General features: G+C 39.0%; 1 protein-coding gene across 3 annotated transcripts in view; it reads left to right on the top strand.

Moving 5' to 3' along the window:
* ZFYVE28 (zinc finger FYVE-type containing 28) overlaps positions 1-20,943 on the top strand; it is a 162,710-nt gene extending 141,767 nt beyond the window's left edge. For 2 of the 3 annotated variants that reach the window (XM_072862669.1, XM_072862667.1), the window contains 5 exons: positions 3,685-3,839; positions 4,416-4,532; positions 6,159-6,263; positions 17,603-17,706; positions 18,631-20,943. In XM_072862669.1, coding sequence (XP_072718770.1) covers positions 3,685-3,839; positions 4,416-4,532; positions 6,159-6,263; positions 17,603-17,706; positions 18,631-18,762 — 613 coding nt within the window. In that variant the 3' untranslated portion in view covers positions 18,763-20,943. The remainder of the gene's footprint in view (positions 1-3,684; positions 3,840-4,415; positions 4,533-6,158; positions 6,264-17,602; positions 17,707-18,630) is intronic. The other variant, XM_072862668.1, reaches the window with a different exon arrangement.
* The last annotated feature ends 1,234 nt before the right edge of the window (positions 20,944-22,177 follow it).

Here is a 22,177-nt window from a genome sequence, read left to right as displayed (position 1 = left end):
TTCTAACATGACAAATGGAGAGTAGTTTTAAAATTGCTAGCCAGGTTAGGTTAAAAAGATAATTCATTGTATCTGCCAGAGGCTATCTGTTCCTTTATAATGTATAAGCAGGTTTACTGTTTGGAATCAACCTTTTACATAATGTCTTATTTCTTGATATTCACCTTCAGACGTGTTAACTTTGCAATGTTTTTACAATATGAAAAATAAATACATGATAAGCATTGTTTATATGATAAACATTTCACAAGGGGAATTCCATGCTTATTTTGGTCTTATCTCTTCTTAACCTAATTCCTTGGGTAATGCAGAGTTCCCTTCAACCAAGAAGTTGAGAAAATGAGGACTTGTCTCTAGCTACTTAGTATGGCTATTTATATTCTGCAATGATACTTGATTCTGCAGATACCGGCAGTGAAACATTCCAGATCTGAGTGTAGTCTGACATTAATGTAATGCTTCCTACACATCTGGTATCAGCTGAGAATTTTGAGCCAATTTATGCATGTTAGATAAGCCAAGTAGGAATGGTATTTCTTATAGAACTAAAAAAATAACTTGTTTGAAAGAATAATTTGGAGAAAAGGTAAGCTGAACTCTGTAGAACAAAATTCAGGTTTATTTTCTGTAATAGCAATTTAAAAAATCAAGAGAATCTTTAATATTTGCATAGATGCAACCACTGCTGTTTGGGATACACTGTTATAAGAAAAGCTGTCTCTCTTGCCGTTTATCTGAAACAATTGCTATGTTTCTGTTCTTACAGTATTTCTGACTCCCTCTACAATATTAATTTTCTGGTGACATTCTTTAACAGTAAGATATATTTTAAAGTAAAGAACAGATGGTCATTAGTCATTCTTTGAGAGTCATTTTTGCTAAATCTAACTTGGTCCTGTTGGTAAAGGTAGAGTAATTGTTTCTAACTCTGTAGTGATTCTTAGGTCCAGTTTTAAATTATTCTGGAACGTTCACTTTTCTCTTTCCTGTGGCACAAGCAATCCTGAATACAAAATATCCTCTTTTTCTGAATCTCTTGTATATGGATATTGTACTTAACATGTGACTGTGCATATGAAAGTATGTTATAAATGGGAGCACAGATACATGCTGACCTTCCATCCCACAGTTGCTGAAGCAATTCATATGTGCCCTGCGCTAGGGATTTTTAGGACAAAAATGTTCCAGCTAGTCTTGTGGTGGGACATGACCAGTCTTAATGACACACCACAAAATCCAACACACGGTATCCTGGAACAGAAGTAGGTCAAATCACATTCCTTGGAGGAATTAGGAAGAAGGTAAAATTGCATTCCTCCTGGTTGGAGGAGACTTGGAAAGGCAAAAATTATTATTAAAATTGGTCAGAGCTTGGTCAGAATTGTGGAATGAACCTTTCTTCCTTTCTGCAAAATGGGAAAGGACTAAGTAGTTTATATTCTTGAAAAGCACTCTTCACAGCGCTCTGCCCACTTAACACCTTACTTCGAAATATTTCTTCAACTGTGATTTGGAGGGAAGAGTCATCCTTGAATCAGCACCCCTGCTTTCCCCTGCACTAAGATTTTTGCTTATTAGGATTTTCAAAGAGACCATTGTATTAGGATTATATAATTACATACAGACTGCATTTGTCTGTCATGATGTCCATGATTGCCTTGGAGAGCAATTTATAGTGCAAATGTGTATATCACTGTAAGATCAATTCTTTTGAAAACAATAAAAAAGTAGACGTTATTTGGCCATGTTACAAGGCAGACAAACTCCTTTATCTGTATATGTGAGCATTTGTGCAAATAGGCAATCATCTGCCGCATACCATTGCGATCAGGGATTGCTTTCTGACTCTTACTACCTTTCAGTTTACCCCTTCGTAAGCCATGTTCTCACATGACCTTTTCATTGTCTTGCACACAAACCTTTCCACACTGACAGGCTCACTATTATAATATATATATATTATATCCTCTATGGAAAAGCAAAGGAAAAATTGAGAGAGAATTCTCACTCGGTTCTCAGTATCTTTAATAAACCTAGTCAGTCGTGGTGCTGAGGGAACTGTAAACATAGAGCTAACATCTTTTTACAAGCATTTGTTTTAGTTAATAGCAATAGATAACATGAACAAAATGAGTCTCTTGCAAGCCTGCTCTTTACTCTGTCTTTGAAAGAATGGGAAGCCAGTTAAGGTACTCATGCTACACATTGTCCATTGTTATTTCTATCAATAACTAATCTCCAGTATTTATTTATTTTCAGTTCTGTTTTTACTAGGGCTTTAAGATTGTATGGCCTAATAAATTCATTTTCACATTTTAAAGGATTACCTGTGTAGCCTACAGGTAGAATTTCAAAACTATATCCCATAAAATTTTGTTATAAATAATTCTAAATGTTACCTCTGTGCCTTATCCTGCAATAACTGTTCATGTATACTGCCATAGAGATGGGATCTGCAAGGTGGTGAATGTTTCATCACCTAATAAAAGCAGATTGAACTTGGAATGTGTTAGAAACTACTTCCTTCATTATGCATGCTATTTATGCAGTCAGTAACTCTTTTTTTTAACATTGTTGTCTGCGTAGTAGAGTGCTGGAGTTTTGGACAGCCAAAGTATGATTATAAGTAAAATATTCTAGTTTTTTGTAATCATTGGAGAGATGATTTTTTTTTCCAGTATGTGGGGGAAAATGGTTTAGTGTTCCTCTGTCTCTGAATGTAGTAGAGTAAGAAGGCATGTCTCCTTCGGTCAACACAGTAAATCCTTAGGAGTTCAATGTAATTACATTCTGCACTCTACTCTCAATTAATGGTTTTTCCATTGGCAAAGTGCTACTTTTTCCTTAAGTACTTCCTTTTTAAAAAAAACACATCTTGATTTACAAATAGTTTAGGTAATTCCTGATATTTGAAGAAGCTGGATTCCCACCAAAGCTTCCCTGCAGTCTCAGGTTGTTTCAAGTTTCCTCTGCATAAAGGGGGGTGGGGTGGAAATGGCTGGCAACTGTGCATCTGTTTTTTTAAAAGAAAATATAAATCTCTAGTAGACATTTGGTAACAGATTTTAACTCTTGGGAGCTGATGAGCCATTCTGTTACAATAGTTTGACATTTTAGCAATTTCTACAGTTAGGTATATAAGGGGACTAATCTACCTTTCTACTGTGTAAATTGTATTTTATCACTCTTCTTTCCACTTTTTTCATGTAAGGTTATATTTAGATTCTATTCTCACTATTTTAAGGTAACATAATTCAGAAATTCTTTTTTTCAAATTAACTTCCACATTAATAAATTCTAAGTTGACTTCAGAACTGACCTTCTCATTTTTAGGTTGATATTCCCCTTTCGATTTTTGGTGGAGTTACAGTCTCAGGACTAAGCTTTTAGAAGAAGTTAATGTGAAAAATGGCACAGCACTTTGTAATAGCTAAGGAAAATGCAATAAAATACAGACAAATGATTTTCTGCTTAAAAGTTTTTTGCAGCTATGCCACAGAGTGAAAATCAAACATGATGGTGATTGATTGCATGTTGATTAATGTCAACAAGAATTTACAGCAATTAGTTCCAGTTTGCTATAGAGTCTTGCCTGAGTCATAAATCCTTTAGGATTTGCTGAACATCCTGAACAACTGAGTGAAGATTTACATTACTTTTCTTTACTTTTTTTTTCTCTGACAGTAGTTTAATGACGAGTTCTTGTTCATCTGATGACCTCGATCAGGAAGAAATCCAGCTAGCTTTGCAGGCTGCTAAAATTGCCACCCGAGAAAAGATCAGATCCAGATTTCATGGCAGTAATGATCTTATTCATCGCCTTTTTGTCTGTATCTCAGGTATGGGAGTAGCCTTTTGTTCTGAATGTAAAAACTATTCATCCTTTTTTTTGTTTTGGTGCACATAAGTTATGGTAGAACGGACTAGAGATCAAGTGGCAGGAAGACTGTTTTGGGGCCTAAGTTGCAGACTGGTCTAGAAAGACCTGTACCTGATGGGAACTTACAGAATCAGAGATGCAGACATCTTAGACCTGTACTGATGAAGTGTTTGGGCATGCAGCAGGTTTGACTTCAAAGTGCTTCCTTTTTCTTGGTGATGCCCTATGTCTTCAAGGGAAGAAATTTGATGCAGCAGTTGTATTTTGATGCAAAAGGAATCTCTCAGTGTTTCATGCCAAAGGACAAGGAAGATGCATATCAAATTGCAGGTTACATAAAGGCCAGGATGTAACTTGGCCATTATGGAAAATTAATTTAATTAAATGTTCAATTTTTATTCCTAACACAAGCAAGTGATCCCCTCAAAAACAAGTATGAGGGCATTACTGGTAGCAACAGACAAATTTAAATACTTTTTTCTTAAGGGTGGTGTAATAGTCTAATAATGGTTTACCCCTTTTCTCAAACTCCTAGGCGTTGCTGACCAGCTGCAGACAAACTATGCTAGTGATCTGAGAAGTATCTTAAAGACCTTGTTTGAAGTTATGGCAACCAAACCTGAAACAGAAGACAAGGAAAAGCAAAAGAAAGGTAAAGAGATTTAAAGAGTTGTTTTTTATAGTGAATTTCTGCTGGTAGCCTCATGTGGATCCATGAACTATTTGACAAGAATTTCCTTAACATTTTGTTAACGTTTTGACAGGGCTTACTGTACAGTGATTTGAACTAAGCTTAACAAAAAGTCACGGAAACAGACTGTAAACAGGTTGAAGTCACTGGAAGTATAGGTACACAGGAGTATGTCTTGAGGCAAATGTTTGAAAGAGTTAAAGCCTTCAGAGTGTGTCTGCTCATTTCCATGTTCCTGTGTATAACAGAACAGTGTGTTAGCCCATATGGTCATGACATAATGTATGCAGGGTTTGGACTTCACAGATTATTTTTTTTTTTGCTGGTATTATTTCACACTGGACACATTTTAATTTACCAAGACATGTGTCTCTGTGAAGTTTAAATAGCTGTGTAAAGACAGCCAACTATAAGATGAGAATGCTCAGGAAAATGCTGAAATATGGCCTGTCTTGTAGAAATTGCAGAATGCTGAATTTGGCTTCAGAATAGGAAAATATCAACTTTTGAATTCTAGATAATTAAGATAATGGAACCAGATCATGAGCCAATCCAAGAAACTTTTTCTCTGTCACCATTTTGATTATTTCTTTTTCAAAGAGGCAAGTCTGCTAACTTAGCTAAAAATAACCATGTCATCCCAGCAAGACTGCAATTACCTTTGTCCTTTGTTATGGTTAGAACTATCAGCATCTGAAGGTTATCGGAGCTCTCTCTCTTCCCCCCTCCTCCTTCCTCATGATTGAAAACTTTTGCTTTCCCTTTCTCCCAGTTTAATGTAAAAGCATTGAGGATTTTATATGAAACACTAAGTTAAGTTAGTTAAATTTAGCAGAAAAACCTCCAATCCAACCCAACTCTGCAGTGGGATAATGCACAAGATGCATTACAGTCCTCTATTACTTGTGCTTGGAACTTCCACAATGTTTTTATGGTGGCAGGATGTCATGATGTGAAGAGAGGCTGCTTTTTTCGTTGTCAAGAAAAAATGAGGTTAGACAGAGTTGCTAAAGAGAGGATCAAAGAGCTCCTGAACATTCAAATAAGACTAATAAAGAAACTGGAGCTGTAAAGAATTATTACTAGGAAATATATTAGTCAACAGTACAGTCAACAGGAATAATTTCTAATGGATGAACTATTATATTTTAAAAAAAGGTGTTGACAACAGTAAGCATAAATAAAATGAGCAAATAAAAGTCAGGGACTTTTGGGATGAAGTTTCTCTTTGATATATGTGATTTGATGTGTGTGATTCACCTAGGGAATATCTGCGTGTTCTTATCTACTTCTTTGTAAAGGATCCAAGTTAAGAACTGGGAAATAAAATATAGGATGCAGCTAAACTGCTAGAAGTAAGAGGACTCTATGTCCTGTAGTAACAGCATCTTTCATTTCTGTTGTCATTCCAAAGAAGAACAGAGGAGACTTTTAAATCACTGTTTGTGTCAGGGTAAAGAAAAAACAAGAAGTATAAGAAGGCACATATAGATGCTACTGTAATCTAATCCCACGAGTCCTAACATGAATACTTTAAGTGCAAATTGGAAAAATATGAATTTCAGTACTTTTTGGTTTGTTTTACAGTTAATCAGAGTTTAAGGAATGCAGCATTGGAAGACTGTGCTTTATGTCAAGAAAGTATATCATCCTCAGAACTTGCAGCAAAAGCCAGAGATGGGGACTTTGAAGGTACTTCTGTTTTTCTGAGAATTAAAATGAACAACACTGATGTATTAAAAAAATCATCATTAAAATGAAAAGAAAACTCTTAAAGTTTGGCTCTCAAAATCACTATAAAATGTTGTCATAGTATGGTTTAGAGACAAAGTCAGATGATAAACTGAGCACATTTATTTCAGATTTTTTTCTAACAGCCTCATGAAACTCTGATCTACAAATTTTTATATCCAGTATGAATTCCTTTGTATCAGTGGAGGAAGGTTCTGTATAGAAAAGGCTTTAATATAGACCGTGACATTACCTGTGACAAGTTTCGGAGGGCTGTGTAAGATCCAAAGCCCTAGGTAAGGTCAGCCAAATCTAAAGGCATTTTTTGTATTGTTTGCTATATATGGAGCTGTTACTTTTTCCCACAGTAGAATTACCTTTCATATTTTCTTCACTTTTGTCTTTGATCAAAATATTTTTGTTATTATTTTCATATTCTTCACCACATTACTTCAAAGAAAAGGTTAGTTTTAGGTAAGTCTGCTGAGGTTACTCGAATCTCACTGAACACATGGTAAGAGCGACGAAAAGTGCATATGTAAGTCTCAGTTTTGGTTGGGATTCAGGCGTTCTGAAAGCTCAAAAGTTTTTGGTTCTCTCTTTTAATCTGAGCTGCTGCGGGAGTGCTTTGGAGTCAGTTATGGACTATAGCACTAGTATGGTAAACATTGTATAAAAAATGGATTAAAAGATATCAGAGCACTCGCAGTCAAAGAATAAGAAAAGAGAAAGTAGATGTATGAGATGGAGCAAACAAGAAAGCAATCAGCTTTGATCTTCAGGGCTAAGTGGTGGTTTCAGCACACCAGCAGCCCAATTATCGGAGCAGTGGTGTCTCTGTGGTCAAGTGAGAAATACAAGAAAACAGTCAACTGTGAAACTGTATCTAAGCTTCCCAGAAATTTTAAGTGTGCAGTAACTTCCCTGTGCTTTAAAACTTTGATCTATTGTGGTTTATTTGTCCACATACACTACTGTTCTTCCAGTGAGAGGTTTTGAATGCAGGGTGGCTGAGTGGTAAGCAGTGTATGTCTCTGCTTGTATGCAGAGGGGGGTGACCAACAGAAAATAAATGTTGGTTCATGTCATTTGTAATAAAGATCAGAAATCACAGGGGGGGAAACCCTCTTAAAGATTAGGTTTTAGAGTAATGCTACATATTTATAAGTTATTTTGTGCTTATATAAAACCCATGGTCTGCTTGCTCACCCTTCTTCCAAAGCTGCAGGCTAAAGGATCGCAAATCTAATCTATTTATTTAGAACAGCAGGGCTAATTCATGTATCATGCACTGTAGAAATATTATCTCTTCTGGAGGAAGATGATTTGGTGGCAGATAAAGAACTATTCAGTAGTCATTTCAATTGATTTTTCTATTGTGCCATAATTCAGAATGTCAAAGAAAGGTACAGTAAAAAACAAATCTTTAAGCAAAATCTTTACCATGTATAGGCTGTATTAGAAAAGAATGCAAGAGATTATTCATTCCCTACCATTTCAGTTCATATTCTTTTGGTTTGAATCTATGCTGGATGCTGTCAGTGAATTTGACTTAGAGAACTTGAAAGCAAGTTATTCTGAACTGCAGGATGCTGAATAACCTTCTCACAGTGGATGTACATTTTGTCACGGCAAAGTCACTTCACTTCCCTGGCATGTTATTCAGCTTTTAAGGTTCTTTAGCTTTTCATGGCATCTTCTATTGGCCTGGGGAAGGCTTTATGTTTGGAGAAGTGCAGCCTATGGCTTGGGATGTTATTCACTGAAATAGAGGATAACAGTCTGGGTGCTTAGGTGATGTCATGGCTGCATAGGAGTGCAGTAAAGGGGAATCTTTGGAGTTACAAGGGTCCCTGCAGCAGCCAGGCAGCGTGAATCCATTATGTCCCTGCCCTAAGTGAATGGTAAAACCCAACCTGTAGTATTAATAGCATATGCAGATAACTACAGCAAAAACAGCCCCCTGCCTGCACCTTTGTTCTGAAATAGCAGGTGTTTCATGTATGCCTGCGTGACGGAAAGTGCAGCCTTGTGGGATAACCAAATCCCTTTTGAATAAGTAGACTTGGATGCCAGAATGAGCTTGGCTGCCTTCGCACAATGTTTTCCCATGCTAACACATCCTCTAAACAGAGCCAGTTAGGCAGTGCTCCTGCAGGTACTCAGCTTTTGGTACACATGCTTGCTCACTAGGAAGGCTTGGGCATGTCTGAATCAATCTCCTTGCAGACTTTCTCTGGGAGCCTTACTTGGCTTGTGTGTAAGTGATTATGCTGTAAATACCTACTTGTACAAATCAGTACAGCTCCTCTGACTATGTAAATTAACTAGCATAGTCTGCTGTTACTTAGCTTTCAGACTTGCTGATGGGCAGGAATTTTCTGTATGACAAAGAGACAGAAGGTGCTGGGGAGCATGGAGATGAGCTCCACCTTCCAAACCAGAACAAACCACAAAAGGCCTACAAAAAGGGGCATCTGAAGTGGATCAATTCATTGAATTTGTGGGAACTGTAGAAACACCCATTCTGTCCCCTCTCCTCCAATACATTCCAGGCCCCTGTCCCTTCAGGTCACAAGTTGTCATTGCTGGCAATACTATACAGACCGTTTTCTACTGAGGTATGCAGTGATAGCTAACGGGGTGCATGGTTTTGTTATCCCTAAGGCATCCAGCATGAGGCATAAACTCACAGCAGTATTTTAACCTCAGCAGCTGTGTGCCTTTTCCCCCTTATAACACCTCCCCACCTACCTCATTTTTGCTGGCCACTGTGGAAGGAACAGCCCCTGACTTTGGGTGATGTTTGAGTGCAGGTGGAAGATGTCTGGTGGTTAGGATAACCTTTGCTGCGTGACCATTGTGCCCTATTTCTTGCAGCAAGCCTGACGGGTTTGTCCTCCAGGCCAAATCTGAGCCACGAGCCACCAACAGGAGTACACCGCAGTTATGACTATAAATGGATTCAATGCAAAGTCTGAGAGCGTTGCACCAATCTGTTGACAGCATTGCACCAAAATTAATTATATCCTTTTTTGTACATCATTTCTACACTTCAGGTCTCACTTAATGATTTCAACTGAAAGTGAAAACAATTTAAAGCAAATGAGCACATCAGTAGCTCCTCCCTTCTGCCATCATGGCAGAACATGAGCATCTATCAAATTGAGAAAGTCCAGCAAGCTACCTGCCAGGAAAGCTTTTTCCAATTATCAGATGAATCCCTCTTACTGAAAGTACCGAATGTTTAAGATTGCATCCAATTAATGGTAATAAGAAAAAGAAAGCAAGCCCAGCAACCTGAACAAATACATGAATAGTATTAAGATTCTACTGAAGGTTCCAGCCTCTACTCAGATTATGAAGATGAATCACTTGTTTTCGTCAGATTTCTCATTCTTACTGTATATACCACCCACCAGCTGGTCTGGGTCATAAAATAAATATGAATGTTTATTATGAGCCAACTGACATTGGCAAGGCTATAAGAGTTAAATCCTGTGACCTTCTGAAGGTTGAAATACAATAAACTACAGATTAATTGGCATTCCAAAACAAAAGCATTTTTGAAAGTACAGATGAGCGTATGGTATATATGTTCATCTTTGCTGTCCTAATGCTCTAGGACTTTTTTTTGAGGAAGCATATGTATTTATACTTCATAGAGTATAAAAAGCACTATATTTTTACAGGGAGAGAATGTAGAGCAAACACATTTATATTTTCCTAGAATAGAAGGTGAATTTATATAATATTCCATAAGTAAGTTTTAAATATAGTAAAATTTCATGTCCTGGTTGTATGATGGAGAAGATGGCCAGTAGGGACAAAGTTCTGTGTGTAAACTCAAAGCAAATGGTAGTGGCAGCTGCTCAGAAAAAAGCAGGTTGGGCTCTTTGCTACCAGTGGTACTTGCTCTGAATTGCAGTAATAGCAGAAGGGGCCTGTGTCCCAGGACCTTTTGTGGTACTGCCTTTCTCCCTGTGTCCTGGTGAGCTACAAACCAGCACGGGGGCAGGGTATTGGGAAGTTCCTGAGCTCCAGCTTGGACAAACCACTGTTGGATAATAATAAGCTGATGAAGAAGTTTTTATGGGACTGGGAGTGGGCAGCGTGGGTCACACAGAAATTAAAGGAAACCTCCACACTTGAAAATGTAGGAAAATTACTCTTAGTTAACCTAGTATAAATGTATCCCTGCCGGGACAGAGCTGCGTCATTCTTAATATGTATTACAGCTTTAAAAAAACAAACACCAAGGAAGTAGAAGTTTGATGTCTTTCTGCCATTTATGTGTCTGGGATCGTGTTTCTAGCCCCAACACAAAACTTGCTTTGTATTTGCCCATATATATACATAGATAAACACACACACAGAGTAACTTCTTTTTTTTGTCTTGATAAGGATTTTTATGTATTCATTTCTTTATCAATCTGTAAATGTGATCAAGCATAAGTCCCTGCTCACCATATTTGGCAGCATTATGTTTGTCCTTGTGAGCTTGATGATTTTAATAGTGAACTTTGGCAAATCTGCGTTTTGATCATACATGTATTTTGGGGTAATTTATTACTCAGGAAGATTCATCTGTTGCAATTGAAGGAAGGTGAATATTTTTTAGTTGTCGTCATGAAGTTACAGGCTGGCTAAGAGAGTGAGTTACACTTCTTGTCTAGGAATAAGCATGAGACATCTAGAAATCAGATTTTCTCAAGGAAAAACTGGAAGCATTGTGAAGCTGTTGGTGCTCCATGAAAATATTTGCTGTAGCATGTCAGCTCTCTTCGCAACCATATATTCATTTTCACTCCTTATCCCTCTAGCATCTGTACAGAACTGCCTTGCTTGCTACCGCCTAGTTATAACTCCAGCCATAATGGATTTGCTGTGGCTGCCAGTACAAATATCTGTTTGTGCCAAATGGTGTTAGCATCTGTTTGCTGCACAACAGCATGCTATTTCTCCTTGATCCCTTTCTATCTCGTAATATTCCAGCCCACCCACTCTTGTCTAGTCACAAGTCCTCACTGCTCCCCAAACAGCAGCACGAGCACAGTTCAGTAATTTACAGTCCCAAGGCTCAAGCTCTTGTTCTTGTTGCAGTAAGAAGTCACAAGGTCAAGAAAACCCACCCATGCTACTGTATGTGCAGAATCTAATCACTGTGAGCCTAGAATTAGCTGTCAACCCTAGCTGAATGCTTCAGTTTTTCTTTTTGTCCTCTACACGTCTATGGCTACTCTATTATTTATAATGATGACCAGCAACACTTTTGAAATGAAAGAAGTTAAATTGTTGCACAGTTCAGTGGCCAAACATATTCTGTCCACATAGCTTTTTACTTTTTCCTTACTCAGCAGCTCTGCTTACGCTGTGCGAGAGAAGAATCTAGCATCAAGTTTTCCATATTGAGGCAATGTTTTATAATTAACTGAACATATTTAATAACGCATGTAAAATTACAGGAGTTTGTACAGTTTTTAGGTTGTATTGCAATAATTTGATCTGACTTAAGTTTTAAGAACTTGCTCAGAGCCTTTTACCTTTCCAAAGACTATCCCTCTCTGTCAGCCCAGTGCGGAACTTGTTGAGACTTCATTGCAGGAGGAGAAAAGATCCCATAAGTACTGTAAAGCACAGGCTTACTCAGCTCCACAATGACATAACTGGGATTTTGATTAGGTTTGGAATTTTTGTCCTGAAATACACATATTGAGTGTTCTTCTGGCATGTAATGTGTAGATCTGCATTACCAACTTCCTTCTAGTTTATAATTGTTGGTAGCTCTTACAGAGAAAGACTCCTCATAATGGTTATATGGAAGATCCAAGTTTCTGGTCCATCTGATTTAGAGTGGAGATTTGAACCATATCCCAGTGGAAGTCAGTGTTTTCTATCAGAGTTGTTCCATTTTATGTAAATAATTATTTTGCCCAAAGAATGAGTTGCTGATCACGTACCTGTACAGAATGGACACAGGATGTCATTGTTCAAGGTCGTGTGGAATCAGGCAGAGCAGAGGCTTGAGCCCAAGTCTGTAAAGCTCCATGCTTTGGTGAAAGCTTTCTAGATTTGCACAGAAAGTCCATCCTAAGAAAGCTGTTTGACAAGAGCTGTCCTTGAAGCTAATAAGTCTGTACCTCTGTCTTCTCCTTCACCCACAAAATTTTCATCAAATAATATTGTTGAAGCAGAAAATTTATTTTTATTGAAAAATTGCAATCCAGCTGTAATCAACACTGAATCTGTTGAGCAAGGGTACAGATTACTTTGGTACAACTGCCTCCTAGGAATCTTATATGAAAGTCAGAGATGGCCCAGAATGACATGCGGAAAATTATGTGTGATAAGGGACAAAAAGGTTCATCTTACTGTGGCAGTTGAAGTGAGGGGTAAAGTCTTATCACCTTAATTCTCTACTGTCCATATGTAAAACTGTGAGAATTTACAATTCCTGCTTTCATCAGAAGAGCTACAGCAAGCCCATCTGACCTTTTTTGCAGCTGTGAGGGTAATGCATTTTGACGGCTGCAGCGGTGTAAGTTCCACAGGCTGCTGTAGGAACAGCCCTCTTAAGGTTAGTTTGGTAAAAGCAGAATCAGGATTATGCATGATGTGCTCTAAAATCTAATATACATCGATGCAGGAGGAACTTTCAGTTTGAGTTCTGCATTAGGAATATTTGATAAAAGCAAAAGATGCAGAAAAGCTCTTTTCTCTGAATTGTCTGGTCATAACGCAACCACCACCACAAGCTTAGGGTTTAGTAGCCGCTGTTCAACAGGGAGTTGTGGTGTGCATGTTTTCTGACTTGTTTTCTACCAGAGTATAGATTTGCTAAATTGGGCCTTCTGCAAACTCCAACAACTTTGGAGATTATTTCCCTCCCAACCCCCTGACACAGTCTCTTGTGTCTCAGCACCACTGAATGAACTTTCTGGTCTAATCTTGTTTGCATCAACACTGTTGATGGATCCGGGTCCAGGCTCTCTTCTCCTTGTGTTGTGGGACACAGAGATGCTCTCCTTGGTTTTGTAAGATTAGATGGTATTGCAGTAGATCTATTGCACATACTTAAAATGAATTTGCATGTGCTTTTTGACAGTGTTTACAGCATCTACAGTTTTTATCATGACTGTGGTTTTCTTAAAGCTCCAGCATCTTGGATTTATGTGAGATTTTTAACTTCTATGGAACAGAAAACTTTTTTAGCTAATGAAGTTGCAGAGACATGTAGAGGTGAATCCTAAAAGCTACAGCATAAAACGAATAAAAAGACTATAAAATTTCATGATTTATGGGAGATCATAATGCAAGATTTTTTAATAGCTAAGAGTTGGGAATACTGTTTCTCCTTTTTAGATGTCTTCTTCAGTCTTCATGCTATTTAATTTTATCTTGTGCCTTTTCCTTTCTCTAAACTTGTTTCTTATTCATTTAAATACAAGTGTCTCTTCCTTTCTCTGCCTTTTTTTCTGTACATGCTTTTAATGTTTTCTTCTAAAATTCATTTCTGTAGTCTTTCTGTCTTGTTAATCCCTTCCCTCCCTTCCTTCTCCTCTTTGATGTTTGTGCTGTGGTCTTCATCCATTTCCCAACAGACTTCTCTTAACTCTCATTGCATGATAAAGCAGTGGGCCAATTAGTCCATGAACAAGGTTTTCCCTCCATTCCTCGTACAAATCCCCAAAGCACAGGCAGATAGTGCTTTAGAGACTGGATGTTTCCATTTGCTGCTGCATGCAGAGCTAATGGAGCAGCGTAGCCCGGAGAAAGGCTGTAACATGAAAAGCCTAGGGGTCCGATGCTGCTGCCCTGCTTCCAGCACATCTTCAGGCTAATGCTAGGGGTTTAATTTGTGTAACTCACTCTGCTCTTCATATCGAAGCTTTATCCCCTCATGAGATGGCTCTTCAGAGAATATTTCAAAAACCTGTTCTATAAAAAGGCTGATGACTCAATCGGTAATATATGTAAGTCAGAAAGGCTGCTCCCAAGGTTGAGCGAGATGAGGCTTGTGCAGGGACCTAGGGGTGTTGATCCCATTGCCACTGGGGCTTGCACGGGCTCAGAGAGACCGAGTCATTCAGGGCTTCATCCTTCCTGACAGTGTGAGCACTTCGGCTTCAATCCAGGATTGCGTTCAATTTCTCAGCAAGAGCATACTCTCAAAATGAAACCTCTGTGTTTGTACTCAGTGTAAGGACTTTTTCAGTCACAACTGGAAGCAGAGGCATAGGGCTAATGGACCAAAGCTTCTTATTTCGAATGTTATTTCTAGACTGCACCACTGTATGATTTTGGGCAAGACATTTCTCTCCTGATTTCTCCCCACACAGACTTGCTGACTGTAGCTGGGCGATGAGGATTAAAGCAATTAATTTGTACAGCGTTTTGAATGTTAAAAGCCATTACATAACGAAGTGTTACTATTTGGGGGTGTGCTGCAGTGCAGCTGAGCTCGGTGCGAGCAGTCAGGATGTTGAGGGCGCTACAACCCAGAAGCAATGGGGCACGGGGCTGGCCGCATAGCCCTCTTGAAGGGCCTTCCTGTTGTTGAGTCACTGTCTGGGGGGAAATGTGCCCTTTAGCTCACTCTACTGATGCGTTAATTTAGTGAATCAGCTGATGTGACGCTAACATGGAAGTAAAGAGAGTCCCTCTAATGTGGGGGACCATTCTGTAGAGAGGGTTATAGTGTTTCTATACATCGAGTACCACTAAGATGTGATTTATTTTTTTATGCAATTATTAAAACAAAGTTTACAGATTAATTCATCTGGCAGTCAAGTAATTCTGTAACCATGAACTATGGATTATATGACTATTATGAGTTTATAAGGTCATTATTTATCAAAATAAATTTGCCGTTTCTCATGGTGGCGTTTTGCAATTTTTCTTTTTATTTAGCACTGGAGACAATTAAATCCATACATGGTCAATTAAAAAAATAACTTCTTCAACATTGCAGTTCAAGGGCAACAACAGAAAAAAAACCAACCAAACAAACAACAAAAAAACCAAAACCCAAATGGTAAACACCTGATAAGAAAGCTGCTTTCTGCTGATGAGCTCCAGAGTCTTTGTGGTGGGGTTGCGTTAGCTTATAATGTGTCTGGACTAATCATGATCTAAGGGAAGGAGTGATTATGGTACTAGCTGCTGCGGAAGTTGTAGTTCATATTGACATGCTGCAGTTTGTACAAAAAGAGCCTGTGTTTCGTGGCTTTTCCGTGAATATTAAAATTAGTAACTAGATGAACATGGTAGCCCACATTATAATGCAGTTGCTAAAGCATCAGTAGTAAATTAGGCATCTTACCAAACCTGCTTCTACCAGCTCTGTGCTAATTTGGGAAGGAGACCTAGTGGCACAGAGCTTGAATAACTTCCTAAATTTTGCTCTTTAAAATTAGTGAAAATCAACGGAATGGTTAAATCCCTGAAAACATAATCAACGCTATGTAGTCTAATGGCATGTTTTAAACAGGAATATCATTATTGGCTCAGTTATTTTGTTTGGAATATTTGTGATAAACCAAGCGACCTCCTGGATGGAGAAAATAGAGATGCTCCAAGGTCAGCAAGTTCGCCATGGTCAGAGATTCCTGTGAAAGTGGTACAAAGTTTTCAAAATTGACATCACATTAGGAGTAAGTTTCACTGGGCAGGTTACATGTAGTAGCTAGGGAGGTTGCAGAGAAGAAACATCCCTTGGTTTAATTGCTATTAATGCTTTGACTTAAGCTGGCAGTCCTGCATCTAGTCCTGCATCTGCTGCCATAGGAAAGCCTGCTTTTGCAGTAGGATTTGGTAGCCTTGTGTCCCCACAGAACACTTTCTGGTGAACTGTTCCCAGGGATGAGGTGAAGGCTGCTATACGCAACCTCCTCTTTTTCACCACATTGGTTGGTTCTTTCCACACAGGTTTTGGTTGCTGTCCCTATAGTTGTGACCTTTATCAGATGAGTTTGTTCATTAAATGAAAGATTGCTTCCTTAAACTAGTTTAACTTGCAAAATAGTTTAGAGGACCCCATAAAAGCTGAGTCAAGATTTAAAGTTCTCTTTGTTTTTATTAATCTGCTTTTTGAACATTTTCTGCATTGAATGCTATATCCTTTTTACTTTTAATTTGACAAATGTTGCAATGTGACAAACATGTGCAAGCTGGTCATGGTTATGTTTGAAAAATACAGTGGATTTTTCATTTAATTATCTTCTTTCTGCCTGTAGCTGTAGCCCTCTTGACCTCTGCATTAACTGCACCATATATTTTGTTGTTTGATAATATGCTCCTTGAGGCAAGGATCTTGCTTGTCAGGTTAATAAATCAGCAATTGCACGGGTTGCATACTGTAAATAATACTCAGAGGAAGGTGCATGCAGGGAACTTGGGTAAATACATCCAGCAGTTCATGTTCACTGTGTCCATGGATTCCTTCTGGATAGAACTTGCTTTGCCTTTCATCAGATTTTTAACAACTTAAGCAATCAGCTATATCATTTCTACACTCATAGTTTTAGACTCTCTGAGGGTCATGTCAGCCTGTCGCTAGCAGAAGCAGCTCAACAGAAGTGAGCCTCCTAATACCCTGTGCTTTGCCAAAACCTAATCATTTCCCTGCTTGGCTTTTATGAGAAGTTAGAGAGCTCGAAGGAGAAATAAACAACTGAAACATGCTTTTAGGGATAATGGTCGAATTCTTTCTCTAAGTCTCGTACACTTGATTTTGTGGTTTTGTTGTAGTTACTGGTGACTTCCAGTAAGAGTCCTAATAGCTTAGCAGACAGTAATCAGGCTTGGAGTTTATTATCTGTAGAGCTGTTTGCCTCATTGCAGAAAAGCAATCAGCCTTTCTGTAGGGAGGGCTGAAGAGGCTGGGAATGATCTCAGCTCTAAGCTTGTTTTGATGGCTGGTTGCATTGACAAAAACACCTGTGTTCCAGCTCTGCTTTAATAGTCTCCTGTCTTCATACTTTATTTTGCTTATCTCCTTTTCCCTGCCACTTTCACTTGAATAGGATATATTTCATTTTGAGTCCAGAGCTGCCATGTGCCGTTTCAGTGCCTGCTGTGCTCTGCCCAAAGGTGGGCGCCTGGCAGAGAAGGGGAAGTTGAGCCCTCTCGGGCATCCTGAACTCATCTACCTGCCTGTTTGCAAAGCACCTTGAGAAACTCGGATGAAAGCAGCTGCTGTTATATTTTATTCTCCGTACTCCCTTGAGGATCTGGTAATTGCATGTTTGTTTTTATTCCTTTTTGATTTATGTTACCTTTTGTTGCTGTGTTTCTGACAGATCCTCCTGACTGGGTTCCAGATGAAGTCTGCAGCTACTGCACTGCGTGCAAGGCTCCTTTCACAGTTATTCGCAGGAAACACCACTGTCGGAGCTGTGGCAAGGTAATGACTCAGTCAAACGTGAGAAACTATCCACCAAAGAGAACAGAAAATTTATGTGTGTGACAAACTCAGCTGCACAGCAAAATGCGTGCGCTTGGCCAGGGTTTTCAAGTCACAAGCGTTTTTGTATGTCTTGGCTATCAACTGCTCAGCTTATGTTTAGAAAGTGGGGGGAGGGTTTTGACTTTTATACAGCAATAAGCATTTGCCTTCTAAAAAGCCAAACTACTTACTGAGATCCTGAAATGAACACCCTGAATCCAGAGTCACTCTGGACTACTGCTCTGAGCTTTAACAAGCCGCAGCAGCCTGCCCTGCGAGGGGTGATGCACAGCTCAGCTGCAGGGACAGCGTGTCCCTTTGCTTTCTTTCTAAACCCTTGCAGGAGGACTGCGGTGTGTAAGGCTGCTGCTCTGCAAGTTTGTGGGGGAGGAAGAGGGAGTGAGGGAGAATAAAGCAGTCATGTGCCTCGGGAAGCCAGAAATCTGCAGTCCCATTTTACTTGCTTGCTGCTGTACAAGTCAAAAAGGAAGAGGGTAGAGAAGCTGTTTTTGTTAACTTTATAGTGGACTTGCAGGGGTAGGAACTTTGGAGATATTCACAAATATTCCCCTAGTCTTTCTTTAAAGATGCTTCTTTTTGTCTCTGGTGGAGCTGCCTTCCCCTGCGACCTGCAGAGGCAGACAGGCCTGTTTCACCCTGCTTGGGCACGCGTGTCAGAGAGGCTAAGCACAGTCAGATTAATTGGTCATCGGGCTATGAATTGCCTGCAGAGGGCTTTCACTTGCTGTGCTGAGGGAGGTTGGTGTTGCCGATTCACAACAGCCCAGCGCATACAGTCTTGAAATCCCCTCTCTTGAAATCAATTTTGTCCCATCCAGTTCGTCAAAGGAACTAAAGTGAAATCTCTCTCTTGTTTTTCAGATCTTCTGTTCCCGCTGTTCCTCCCACTCTGCTCCATTACCTCGTTATGGTCAGATGAAGCCTGTCCGTGTTTGCACTCACTGTTATATGTTCCATGTCACTCCTTTCTATAGTGACAAAGCTGGTATCTGACATATTAAACTACTGGCGTGTCTTCTGGAGTCTTACACGGACTGATATATTTGACCTAAGCCAAGAATTAACTTGAAAGAGGGACCCTGTGAGGGCATGTAGGCTTTGACATCCATTATTATAAATTTTGTACAGACAGTTTTTATTGCATTTTACTAAGCTGCTAAAGGGAAATATGAAGCGTCTGTAGCTCTAAGGCTACAGTACAGTCTTCCATAAATTTATAACATTAATGTTACGATGCCATATGCAGAACAAATGCACTGTGTGGAAGGAAATGGGGCTCAGAATTGAACAAGCATTGCTGCTTATCTTACATGCTAGGAACAGAGTAGCCGGTTAACTAGTCCATCCCAGCATATCAGTCCCAAAGCTCGGACACTTCTGTGCTCACTAGAATACCAGCATGGCTGTGGATGTCAGCGCTCTCCCTCCTGCTGCGGTTTAACTTTCCCATTACTAGATTTTTGCTACCTATGCTAGGATTAATTAAAGCAAAACTATTTCAAATCCATATTCAATATTTACAAAGGCAAAATTTTCTGTGAATCACATAGGAAGCACTGAGGGTCCTGAAACAGTATGTTTCTGTTGCCTTTCATTTACCAAGCAGAGCAATAACTCCGAGTTGTCTTCTAAAAATTAAGTCTACAACTTCCAGTTCCATATTTTGGAGTTTTGAAAGTATTTATAATCTGCATCATTTATGCTAAATCCTGTTAATAAAATTATAACACAGAGCTTTGGTTTCTATATCAGCATTTAAAACTTAACAAACTTCAGAGGAAATGGTTACCAAATGAATGAATTAATATTAAAATACATATTTTTGAAAGAGTTTAGCAGCAAAATTCAGTAGATGTGACAAATTATTTCTCCCATACCGAGTTTTTTAAATGGTTTTTAAAAGGCGAATACGTAATGATACATTCAAAAGGTCCTACAGAATGGTCAACTGGAGAAGGGTACTTGTCCACATTTGGCAGAGTAACTGTGTAAAATATTGCATACTGTTACTTCACTCATGCTAACAACTCAGAAGACGTTTGTATTTATTTGAAACACCAGGGATTAATTTTTGTCTCCACTTGGAAGGAAAGAAATAAGACTCACACGGATTCATGCTATGATCTTGCACAAACTATTTGCAGTAAGAGCTCCGTGAGCACTGAGGTTTCAAAGGTGTTTGGACAGGCTTTGAGTTAGCCACATGAAAAGCAAGACAGTGTATGCTGTGGTTACAGAGGAAACAAGATCAAGAGCTCTTTGCTGTATCCCCTTTCCTGACTCGCAGTGTTACACACTGTGTTTCAAAGTGATAAATACAAAAAAGGATGAGGAAGTTGTTTGCGGTATCACGCTCAAGAAAGGTCGTCATTCAAAATGATGAAGCAAAACTGACCAGTGTTGATTTTAAAAAAAAAAAAATTATGTTTCTGGGGATGTTCCCTTTGTTAAGTGGTTTAATATTCAGTGTTAATGAGCCATATAAGGGTACAACAGTTTGGCACTACTGTCATTTTGAATCAGATGAAACAGCTTCACTTAGTTTATGTGTAATGCACAAGCCTTATGATGCTGTTTGTAGACAATGTTAGCTATGATGTGTTATCCTCACGTTATTTATATTTTTTTAATTATTATTATTTCCCTGAAATCCTTCCCATGGAATCCTTGAGTTGGAGCGTCGGCATTCACCAGAGTTTGGAAAGGCGTGGGGTTGGGTGATTGGTGGGAGGTGGGTAATGTGGTGCAAGCAAAGATACCTATTCAGGCTTAAATCTCAGGCTTCACATTGCAATGATTATTGCAGTTTTATTTTTAGAATAAAAAACCAACAAATGTAATGCTTCTTTTATAGGATAAAAAAATACAACAAACTTCAATTGTGAAATAAATATGCACAAAAAGTTGCTTCTGTGAAAAAAAAAATCTTATTTAATGGACTGAATATTTATTCAAGCTTGTTTTTATTTTGTAAATGCTGTAATTCAGAATCATTTCCATAAATATGATATTTAAAGATCTCAGACACTATAGTTTCTTATGTAAATACAGACTCCTATTTCTCTTACTGAAAAGCACAATGACTATATCAATACTAATATACATTTGCCTCAAGGAAGACTTTCATCTTGTAATCTCTTCAGATAATTAAAGTGTCAGGACTTTCTACTTCCATGTGCTGGATTGCTCTTTCATTTCGGGGTCTGTTTACATGGAGTGACAGCTGCCATGCTGTCAGACGAACTGGCCTTAAGTCTTTCTCACTTTTGCAAATAACATGAAAGAAAGGACTTTAAATTTGAAAATGGAAGTCGCCTGTACAGAGAAGGGGTGGTAAAGCAAAGCTGGAGTACTAGCCTGTCACTTAACATTGCCTTGTGCTATCCCTTGCCACCAGCTGCAAATCTCCCTTCCCGAAATATCTTGTGTCAGTGGCCACTTCACACATTAAGCATATTTGATCTGCCTGTGTCATATCTGAATAATCTTTTCTGTGGGGGATACAAATCTGCAATGAAAATACCGCTCCTTTGATCTACCTGCACAGTTATTCTTATGAAGCATAAATGCCCAGTGCTGATTTGTTCTGCCCCTTGTATGAGAGAACTGTTGTAGGTTTTATGAGAATGAATTTTATTCTCCAGAGGACTTAATGCATGGCTTTGGGATGCCATTTCACTGAAGAAAAACCATGTTACAGATCTGTGACATTAGGGTCTCAGCTTCAGAGGTGCAACAACAGGAAAAATTTATGGGAAGTCTGCACACAAGTTTAAGGTCGCATTTGAATTAACATACATAATATTTATGGGCAAATAATGATGCTTTAAGGTGTGTATAAATAAGTGAACAGTAGAAATTTATCCTAAAGGGATCTTTTAAATGAAACTTACATCGCTTCAGGGTTTTGGGGGAAAAAGGGGATCTCTTCTCTAAACCACAACAATGTGTTCCACAGCAGTTGTAATACGGGGTAATAAGGTAAGAGCAACATCGCCAAAGGTGGCAGGAATTCACCTGGTGTTGGACTCTCCTGCATGACAGGTTCCCTCTGAATCAAGGCTGTTTTCAGAAAAAAAAATTAAACTCTGAAGTGATCCTTCCTGGATCTGTACAAATCATACAGTGTTTCCTGCTCTCTCCAGGTTTGTAAAGGGAGGTGGGATATCAGGGCTCCCTCTGCAATGAAGGGAACTTCAATAAAAAGACCCACCTCTGCTTCCAGAGAATACCCCTGCCCAAAAAGCTCAGAAATACTTTAAAGCTGTCACATGGCAGCTCCGTGAGGAGGAAGCTGGATGGCAGTGAGGGGTGAGGAAAATGACCTTTGTGTGTCTTGTCTAACCCGGGAGGATGGAGGAGGACAATGGGGTGCAGGCATGTGTGGTCGTGCCTGTAGACGGTGGGG

This window comes from Ciconia boyciana, chromosome 5 (genome assembly GCF_034638445.1).
Source record: "Ciconia boyciana chromosome 5, ASM3463844v1, whole genome shotgun sequence".
NCBI lineage: Eukaryota > Metazoa > Chordata > Aves > Ciconiiformes > Ciconiidae > Ciconia > Ciconia boyciana.
Note: the sequence above shows the minus strand (reverse complement) of the source record. Positions and strands in the feature narration are given on the sequence as shown.